This window comes from Coptis chinensis, chromosome 8, assembly GCF_015680905.1.
Source record: "Coptis chinensis isolate HL-2020 chromosome 8, ASM1568090v1, whole genome shotgun sequence".
In the NCBI taxonomy this organism is placed as follows: Eukaryota; Viridiplantae; Streptophyta; class Magnoliopsida; order Ranunculales; family Ranunculaceae; genus Coptis; species Coptis chinensis.
The window spans coordinates 33,732,099-33,742,613 of record NC_141463.1 but is presented as its reverse complement, the minus strand read 5'-3'; the positions used below and the strand labels follow the sequence as shown (position 1 = coordinate 33,742,613).

Genomic DNA, 10,515 nt, shown 5'->3' with positions numbered 1-10,515 from the left:
TTTTCTTATCAGTTCGGGTTGGATTTTTCAAAACCCGATCCAAACCGATCCATTGACCGCCATATTCGCGACAACCTGATGCCGTAAAACTGTAGATATGTAGGGTGTAAAAGGACATATAAGAAATAACCATTATTGTCTGACTTTCTGCTCGAATACTCAAAGCCTCGAAAAATATGGCAATAGTGAGGTACTCAAAATTCTAGAAGATATCAATAAAGTCAAAAGTCAAACACTCCGGTAGTTGAACCAATAGGATCGTGACACCCGAGTTATATATAAAACCCTAATAAAGAGGCCCGGGTTTCAATTTTTTTACCACTCAAATCAGAATTACAAAAAAAAAAGAGAGACACAAGCTCATCCCGCGAGCGAGGAGAGAGAATGAAGTCTTTTGGTGGTGGCACGTCATCGAAGCAACCCATAAAGTTCCGCATGTAAGTTTCTATTATTTGACTCTCTCTGAATTATTAATTAGTCAATTTGCTAATGTGGTTTTGACTTATGAATGGGCAGGCCAACTAAAGAGAACTTGGTTCCGATACGCTTGGATATTGAAATCGATGGTCAGAGGTTCCGGGACTCGTTTACGTGGAATCCCAACGGTAATTTAATTCAACACATGGATTTTAGTCTTTATTTACTTTAATTTAGAGCAACTGTAACAATTTGAATTACTACTTATTATACAAGAAAGGTGAAAAGAGAAAGAGTGTGAGGTTTATAATAAGTAATGAAAAAAGACATTTCATTATTCTAAATTGTAAGTGAAAAAGTGTACAACACAACACATACTATATCTTTGTTACCTAATGTTAGGGGTGTTTTTGTTACCCAATGTTAGTGGTTTAAAATTTGAACATCTTGTATCTAGGCGGGATGTGGTGGGTAAGGCTTTTACTACTTGTATTGTGAATCTCTCATTGCATCATCATTAGTAAAGTAAAGTAATATAATATATTGTTTTGTTGTTAAATAAATGGTCAGATGATATTTCTTAAAACACATGAAATTAAAATATATTATTTTTTTTTTTATCGTAAAATTCAATTCCTTTTATTCAAACTTGAAACAATCTACATATTTCAAAAATTATATATGTGGGACTCTTGAGTTAAAAGTTGAATGGCTTTTCATGGGGATGTACCTTAAAAAAAATGAATGGTTTTTCATGGTTTTCTTTGCATGCCCTCTTTACTTTGTTATGTTCTTCATATTTATATACTTTTCAAAATGTTTTAAGATAACTTCTAGTTCTATGTTGGAATGATGAGTTTCACTAAACTTTGTTGACGATATTTATTTATTTATATAATTTTTTTGGAATTACGATCCCAACCTTGATAGAATCATAGATATATAGTCTCACTTACCTCCCTTTCTAATATCTTAGCCAAGTTTACATTCAAAGAGGTATAAACACAGAAACAAACTGACAAAGTCTAGTGACTGTGGGGAGCCTAGATAGGTCGTTTGCAGTTGGGTTACCTTAATAATATTTGTGAATCACTTCCAATTTTATAAATTTTCAAAGAAAACTTAATTCTGAATTCTGATTGGTAGAGAACGGCAGTTCCATGGGACTGGTTCTCTGTTGTTTATAATCTACACTGCTCTCTTCAAATCAGCCCCTACTTTGAGCATGCTTGTCTTCATATCAGCAGAAAACATAAGAGTGTAAGACCCACCTCGATAGCTTTAGCGCCTGCCATAGGACAGATCCCTATCCGAGCTTCCCAAGTAGGCAAGTTTAGCTTCATCTTATCTGTTTCTGACTAAACCACCACTAGTATTTGCAGCTACAGAGCCATCGCTGTTAAGCATGTTTTCATTCAAGTAGGTTCCAACCACTCTTACACTGCTTGGGTGCTTGTATTTTCACATTCTATTAATGCCCAGATTTTCACATAAGACTAGCTCCACGCCTCCACTGGTTTCCTGTAGTTTCCTGATCCGTGCTTGTAAGTAGTTGAGGAAGTTTAGTGGTAAATTATAAGTTTTTGAACACTTTTTTTCTAGGTTACATTGACACGGGCACGCGTGTCGGTGTCCGACACGGATACGGGGTGTCGGATACGGCGAGCAGTTGAAGATCGACACGGGGGACACGGATAGGAATAATTAATTAATTTTTTAATAATTATAAATTTATTAAATTAGATGGTAAATCAGAAATTCGAGGTAAATTAAATACAATATGTGTCCATGTGTGTCCAACACGGATACGTGGATACGTATCCGACACAGATTTTTTTCAAAATATGGCGTGTCCATGTAACCTAGCTTTTTTTTTAAATCCTATTAATTAGTAGATATTTTCGTTGAAAAGTTATTGATGTACTTGCACAAGCCTGTGCTGATACAACCATCAAAAAGCTTGTTGACTAAGGTATCTCATTGTATTGAAAGTTTTTCTTAGTTTATGCCTTTATGGTAACCCAGTATTCCCAAAGAATTTTCTTGTAAATTGAAATCTCAAATAAAATAATTTTAATGTGATGACCTTAACCTGAAAGTGTACTCTTGAGTTCTACTACTAAACGAGAAACATACAGTTGGTTTCCTAGTTAAATAAATAACTTGATAATTAAAGAAGTAAGAAATTTTCATAAAAAAGAATAAAGGAAAAATCAAGAGCGAACAAGGTCAAATCAAAGGATATATTTACAAGACAGTCAGTTTGGAAACATGTTTATTGTTTCTTTGTGAAGGTCCTTATTTGTAAAATAGAATTAGTGGCTGCTATTGCTACTGATTACTGATGATACTTTTCACTTTTAAAGATCCAGATTCGGAGGTGGTAGTGTTTGCAAAAAGGACGGTGAAGGACTTGAAACTCCTTCCAACCTTTATAACACATATTGCACAATCTATACAAGTAAGTCAATTTTTTGGTACCCTTGGAGAATACTTTCAATTGTTAGATGCAGAGATTTACATACTAGACCGTCATATTAGAAAACGTTAGAGACATGCACTTCGTTTTTGGTTCTGCTTAAGTGGTTTTGATTTGTATACTAGTATGTAGGGAAGAAGAAAGTTCTTAAATGTTGTGCGTAAGAAGTAGTGATGATGCTCAACCATCACTTTGTCCCTATTATTATTTCTAGGGGTGCATAATCTTCTTATGAAGTCTTGAACTTGTGCTCCATGTCAAGAGTCTTGTCTAGCAAGTTTTAAAAAATTCAGCATACTAAATATTCTTCCATGCAGATTTCCTGTATTTTTCTTTTGTAACAACTTGCGAGATTAAAAATCAGCAACCCAAAAATCTCCCATGACTAGTTCCATGACAGAAATAGAACATGCAGGTAGTTTTGAAAAAGAATCATACGCGTACTGATGCCAAAAGAAAGTTGTAATGCCACCAACCGGACTCTTTTGGCATATGGATCTAGATTTACAACCCAATCAGTAAACTTGCAACTTGAAATTTTGAAGCATAGGGTTAATGTGCTGTGTATTTCGAGTCTGTAAATCCTCCCAAACATGATCTGCATAACCAACAAAAAGATGCTTTTCGGTGTTCTTCGGTGACTCCACACTCACAGTATATCTAGTTGCTGCACATATATTAAATAAAGGTGGAGTAGGTACTAAACAATTCGGATTTATCGTCTTTGTATGCATCAAAAATAGGTGGAGGATCTGGAGAAATAACACCATGTTCCTCTTCTGTATAACCATAAAAAATAGGAGGGAAATCCCAATCAGCATATGTCAGTCTTATAATATCTTTACTATGAACAAATAAGTCTTTGGAGGGCAGAAGACAAAGTACCTCATCGCCGATTTCGATAAAAGTAGGAAAACAATCTTCAAGTGGAAAAGTCTTTGTACCTCTGAACTTGGTACTAAGAAGAACATCTATTTCCTTGAAAATATTGAGAAAATCACCCTCAAAGTACTGGTTTTGAAACCCAATGTCGTCATCAAGGTTAGTACTAACCTCCAACTTGTTGGTGCATGTCGGGCTTGGTTCATAGAGGTTAAAGTCCTTGATAAGGATTCCTTCCCAAGAACTCCAATCATCGTAATCTTCACTCAATTCATTCGCAATATTTTCCTTAATAGAAGTACTCCATAGTGCATCCTTTGTCTGAATACAAATCATAATAACTTTTTGCAACTGTAAACTCCCTTACTTGCTTTTATTCAATATATTCAGTGGGGACATGACGCAGATGCAGAATATGACTGAGGAAGCTTTTAGATGCTTGGAAAGAAGGATTTTAGTATATAGAAATGTTACTATATACTAAATAGCGTGTATTTCAATAATAGTGTTTTCAGGGTCAAATTAGCAGTATAAAATTAGGGTAAATTATGGACGAAAATTAGGATGAGTTTGGCTTTCTTGATATATTTAGGTATTTAAGTAACTTCAGTAACTTTACTAGGTTTAGCAAATTAGGTTCTTTGAGTGCCAAGTTTCTTATTCATCTGAGGCTATCTTTGTTATGTCTGATGTCACAGTCACAAGTTACAGAATTCCGATCCTATGAAGGGCAGGAAATGTATTCTGGTGATAGGATTGTACCTCTAAAGGTTTGTTTTTGCTAACCCTTTCTTATTTTACGTTCTTTTAAATTTTATTGCATCACATAATGATGCCAGTCTTTTTTTTTGTACCAGCTTGACCTTCGGGTTAATAATACTATTGTGAGAGATCAGTTTTTGTGGGTGAGTTTGCTTCGACAAACGATTTTTTTTTTATATGTGTTATCTATCCTCCTAAAGTCGCGTTTATGTCATATTACTGGTTGTGGATTTGTTTGATAGTTATTTTTGCATAAATTATTATGTTGTAGGATCTGAACAACTATGAGAGTGATCCTGAAGAGTTCGCAAGAACCTTCTGCAGAGATTTGGAAATTGTAGACCCTGAAGTTGGAGTAAGCATTGATTGGTTATTACGGCATTTGTTGACAGATTGAGATGTTTTCTATGTACCATTGTGTCTATCATTTTCTTAATCTTAGAAATTGTGAGTTGGTAATTTGCAGCCTGCTGTTGCAGTTGCTATCAGGGAGCAACTTTACGAGGTATTAAAATATACACCATCTTAAGCTTTATTACATGGGATGTACTGTTTGGACTTTTCATGCTTTGTGGAGCTTCATGGGTGGAGGGATATATTTTATTTGTACAATTGTTATTTTTCAAACTTATATGTTTTTCAATCCTCTGATATTGTATTACATTCAACTTCTAGATTGTAATCCAGAGTGTAGCCTCTGCAAGGGAATTCAGAGTAAACAAGAAGGGTCGTCAGCATGTCTCTGCCAGGTTCGCAACTGCTGGCCATGACCCTTTCTATTGCCTTTTATTCTCATCAAGATCAAGGATTTAGTTAATTATCGTTGTAGAAGCAACTCTCATTCTTCTAATGTTTGTTATCTGTTCTGTTGCAGCAAACCAGGTGGAAGTTCCTTGGACTTAGTGAAGTTATTTGGTGGAAAGTCGAGCATTCTTCGGTGAGATAATTCATTGCTTTAGGGATATACATTGCCACCCACCCCAACCCCTACGTGAACATTACAAAAATTTGCAATGCTCTTTATCAGTGTACTAGTCTTTATTAATTGACCTTCTCACATCGTTATTGACTATTCCGAATCTATATGTCCCTGCCTTACTAAAAATATCTGTTGGAAAGACAATAATTCCCTTAAAAATTTAAATGCGAAAATACCCATGTACTAATTTCATTCACCTACACACTCCTACTTGTCTTCAACCTAAGACCAATGGGGTTGGGAGCTAGGGTTTATGGCACACCTTCTGTAGCTATAAGGTGCACCCTTCATATTTTAAAGAAAATTGAGAGAGATACTTTTTGGATATCAAGTTAGATTATTTATACATTGGAGAAATAAGATATGGGAGGCGTTCGGGGAATATATATGTATGGCACCTAGTTTCACTCAAAATATCAACCACAAGATGGGTGTGAAATCTACGACTAAGAACTAGCCACTGTGGCAAGTCAAACGGCAAGCGTCTATTACTTTTCCCTTAAGCCAAGCCGAGTTAGCCAAGTTCATTACACTAAACTTTCACAGTCCAGTCTTATTTTTCTGGCTTCCCCTTGCCTTCTTTCTCACTTTTTTTTAACCAGTCCATATATATATAGTTCCATAATCTGCAACAAAATTATCGAACTAAAGAAAATCCAAGTACCAATGTTCCAAACAACTTTTCATTTATATTGATTTTGAGAACCATATTTCAGTCAAGCTATAGCAAAATCCACCATTAGAACCCTAATGAAACTCAAAAGAATACCTTCATATTTCGTGAAACATCAACCAAATAAGCTTAAAAAGCAAAAATCGATTATGCGCTTTTGGTTTTGTGAAATTTCTAAATGCAATTTGATTTCACCAAGTGGGGCTTGAATTTTGAGGATCATGGAATTTGTGTGATGTAAGAAAAAAAAAAAAAATCAATTGCAGAGGAGACAAATTGGGAAGAGGTTGTTCAATTTCAGTGGAAGAGATTTGATAGTGGTAGAGTAGTTCATCACTACATCTTCCGCCGAATCGGATTCTATGTTGGTATAATTCCAAATTGTTTTTTGGTAAATGAAATGGCGTCCTCACAAAAATGAGGGACAAAGCAAAAGGAGGAAGAAGAAGACTGGACTTGGCTGGCTCGGCTTGGGCTTAGTAATAGAGGCTTGTGTTTGACTTGCCATGCTGGCTAATTCTTAGTCGTCGATTTCTCACCCATCTTGTGGTTTGTAACTTGAGTGAAACTAAGTGTCATATATATATGTCACCCGAACCCCTCCCATAAGATATTATCTTTACAAGAAACTATCAGTCTGGAGTTCATAAATTTCGGTGTCCTCTACTTTCCAATAGATCTCTTCTGATCTATGTTTTTATACTCTTAAGAAGTTGACCTCCTTAAAACAAATCTCAAAATTAAAGTGCAAAATGGAGCAAATGCCTAAAACACGAGAAACAATGTCATGTATAGTATTTTGAAATGTATTTGATGGTAGTTCTACGTGACTTTTCACAATGAGGCAATTTAAGAATGAAAATAGCGCGACAGTTTACCATTTTCCAACTTTTTACTATTCTAGTATTCTAGACCTCTAAGGCTCTATATGGGGGAGAACATGATTTTCCGTACACCTTATATCGAAACTATTTGGATGGCATGGATTATTATTATATTTGCAGGTTAGTTACCTTTGTTTTTTAATTCTGTTGGAGTTGTTACCAACTTTGGTCCAATACCCACTAAAACCACTAAGTTATGGACAAAAGAAATCGAGGAAAGCTTATTGTCGGTTTAAATAGTATGCCTTGCGTGCTTACTTCAGTAAAACATGAGGAGTTATTTATTTACTTTCAACTGTTGGTATTGGGAATATTTTGTTATGAAGAAGATAGGGGTGTTATATAATTTATGTTCTCTTTCTCTCTTGTTGGTACCTTTTATTTATCAATAAAAGTTTGAAATTACATCAGCACCATGATCAATAGCCAAGAGCTATCTCATGGACCAGACACCAGCAACCCAAAACAAATAGGAACCAGCAAAGACTAAAATGCAAAAAAGGATAAACAGAGAAATAAGAATAAAAATATAAGAGGCTAAAAACCACCACCAAGGTGGTAAAATCAGCACTGCCCTTGGCAAGTTAGACCACCCTCCGCCCACACCCTTCCACCCCACCTCCATGCTGCCTCCTCATCCCTCCCTCCCCCCGTCCCCCTCTCCTCTCCAGAATGTTCTAGTTCCAGTTTTGCTTCGTCATCGTTGCCATCTTTGTCAGCTGCTGGTACTAGTTCTCTTGTTTTTACAACATTTGTCAATGCATTTTATTATATTGTAGTTCAAATATATCTTTTAATTTTGTTGAGTAGGGACCTTTGTGCAAACCCTTGACAACCACGTTGTTGTTGTTTTAAGTTATTATTACTATTTTTTCTTTTAGGAAGAGGAAGGAATGGGAATTTTTCGAACCTATAGTTGATCTTCTATCAAATGAAGAAGCCGAAGCTCTCAATGTTAGAGAAGAACGGAATGCTCGGTAAGTAGTGTTACCTTTTAATTGTAAGTCGTGTTTGTCTAGGTTTGGAAGCTCCCTTAGCCTGTGTCTGAGTTTACAAGTAGCTGATGTTATAGGAAAAGAGTAGTAAACGAAAACAAACGTACACCCATAGCCAGTCATAGTTGGACAAACTGAAGATTTGTTCCACACTTCCACTAACCAAAGAACGTTGTCACTGGCCTAAGTTTGCAGCATGTGCGAAGCTCAGGAGATCTGAGTGTTTGTAGCATGCACATTTAGTCTCACATTGCAACTTCTTTTACATATTGAGCCCATATTATGGGGGCCTTGTAACTAACTAGTCATGGTTGGACAAAGTGAAGATTTGATCCACTAATGAAAGAACGTTGACATTGGCCTAAGTTTGCAGTTTGTCCGAAGCTCAGGAGACCTGAGTGTTTGTAGCACGCGCATCTAGTCTCACGTTGCAAATTCTTTTACATATTGACCCCGTAACAACGTGGGGCATCATGTAGTAATCTTGTAATTTATTTTACTTTGTGTAGCTTGAAGAAAAGGTTCACTGACAAAGATGATATCTATCTGGCACTCTAGTCATGTGCCTGAATATTATACACGTAAGCGCTCAAAACTACACTAAACTTACCTTTTTAGTATCATTATTTAGTTTGGCTGTGCCTGTTTTTCTGTAAAATTTTCCATGTTAATTTGGCCTAGAACGTAGGAGGGTTTGGAAGTAGAATATGGATGTTTGAAGGTGTTGATAGGTGTTTCTACCTCCAATTCCTTCCCCAGAAGATGCATATACATTTGGTACCAAAAAAAAAAAAGATGCATATAGACATGTAAAAAATTTGCAGTTTTGAAATGGCAGCGAAGTTTCCACCAGATTTGATTCCCTTTTGATATATTTTAGTGGTGGAAACACCAACTATTTGTTGCAACATACTATGTTTTAGCTTAAAATTACGTGGACAATTTTACTTTTACTCATGTGCATTTCTCGATTGATTTATTTTTACTCTACCTGTTGTTAATTTCCTTTCTTTTCCTCTTGGTATTTGTGAAGGCATTAGTTGGACATAAGAAAATGAATATAAATTTAGACTGCATATATGGAAATCAGATGCCATCTGCACAAATATAAATTTCCAGTTACACAGGGCATGAAACAGCTGATCCCTGAACAGTCAAATGTTTATACATGAAATTGTGAAATGCATTTCATATAACCTAAATTCATGCTGTCTTTATTAAGAAATTGTACGTTGTATTTTGGCTGTTGTAATGAAAATGGAATTTTGATTGGTTTTCTGGATAAGGATATGCCATAGAATTGATGCTCTCAGGATAAGCTGATTGCTCTTCTCAAATTGATAGGATCGTAGGATGCATGTCATCCGAATAGGAAGGATGGAAAGGGGAAAGGGCGGGGTACAAAGAAAATTATTGCAGTGCATAGCTGATTTTGGTAAGAAATCGGTCTTCTGTTGGACTTGGTCATTAAGTTGTATGAACTCACTCCAAATCTTGCATTGGATCACAAGTTAGGCAAGCTTTTGGAGATTTAGAAATGGAATCGAAGTTTTGGTTTTATTCACGTCGCTCTGAGAGCTCTGGTTGTACCTCTCAGCTACTACTTTTACTTTGACCAGCAACGTTTCTCTTAGTTTGTCAGAAACCTGATTTTGGAAAGCTGTGTTGCAATATTGATTTATGCCAATGTGAATGATGGTTTAAAGCCTAAAACCATTGCAAATACATGTAATAATGATAAGTTGGTGCGTTTATTTGAACTCATCTCGATTGGACTCCAGTGTCAAGTTTTAGATTTCGTCAAATTAGGTGTTGATTTCTAGCATTGAGCAGTGTCTACATTTTGATTGTGATGAATCGTTATGTGTTTTTGGACTTGAAGTTGAGCTCTGAAGTGTGGAAATTGGAGTATAAGAAAGTCTGTTTATTCATCCATTTCACCCCTTCCTTGAGTAGTTGCCAAACCAATTAGCGAAGTCACTACCAGTCCCAGGGATGAATTTAGGACAACAAGAAATAAGCCAAAATGCCCACTTTCCAATTTTAATTATAGTGACAGTTTTGTTTTGAAACCATTGATAAAAACATTTTTTGACTTGTAACTACTAGAAAAAATAAATTTCACGTTTTAATTATTATTATTTTTTTGATTGGCAAACAGAGTTGTTATTGAGGTCTCTTACCCCATTTTATTAAATAAAAAAGTTTGATTACATTGTCACGTATTTTCCCTCTCATCATTATATATAATTTTCTTTACATCTTTAGAAAATGAACTTGGAACTATGTCTATGTATCTAGGCAGTTGATAATGTAGTTGATAATTAAAATGAATGTTTAATTATTAATAAGGACAGACTTGATTTTTAAAATTTTTCACTCTTTCTAATTTTGTTTTTCCATGCTTGGTATGTACAGATGTTTGTGCATACTATTTTCTTGTA

General features: G+C 35.4%; 1 protein-coding gene across 7 annotated transcripts; it reads left to right on the top strand.

Moving 5' to 3' along the window:
* Positions 1-281: 281 nt before the first annotated feature.
* BSH (transcription regulatory protein SNF5, putative (BSH)) lies at positions 282-9,835 on the top strand. Of its 7 annotated transcripts, none has more exons than XM_086576146.1 (12): positions 282-437; positions 517-605; positions 2,790-2,878; positions 4,477-4,548; positions 4,636-4,683; positions 4,812-4,895; positions 5,007-5,045; positions 5,216-5,289; positions 5,415-5,477; positions 7,958-8,053; positions 8,581-8,652; positions 9,416-9,835. In XM_086576146.1, exons 1-11 carry the CDS (start codon positions 385-387, stop codon positions 8,627-8,629), a joined length of 756 nt encoding a protein of 251 aa, XP_086432272.1. In that variant the 5' UTR covers positions 282-384; the 3' UTR covers positions 8,630-8,652; positions 9,416-9,835. The 7 variants fall into 7 exon arrangements, with proteins under 7 accessions (XP_086432272.1, XP_086432266.1, XP_086432267.1 ...); XM_086576140.1 differs by having other exon boundaries at positions 2,784-2,878; XM_086576141.1 differs by having other exon boundaries at positions 2,784-2,878; positions 9,385-9,835.
* Positions 9,836-10,515: the final 680 nt, after the last annotated feature.

Bases quoted from the DNA above. Each gene is read 5' to 3' on its own strand.
- BSH (XM_086576140.1), top strand. From the start codon at position 385: ATGAAGTCTTTTGGTGGTGGCACGTCATCGAAGCAACCCATAAAGTTC. The intron at 5,290-5,414 runs GTTCGCAACTGC...GTTCTGTTGCAG, and splicing joins CGTCAGCATGTCTCTGCCAG to CAAACCAGGTGGAAGTTCCT. The intron at 8,054-8,580 runs GTAAGTAGTGTT...TACTTTGTGTAG, and splicing joins AGAGAAGAACGGAATGCTCG to CTTGAAGAAAAGGTTCACTG.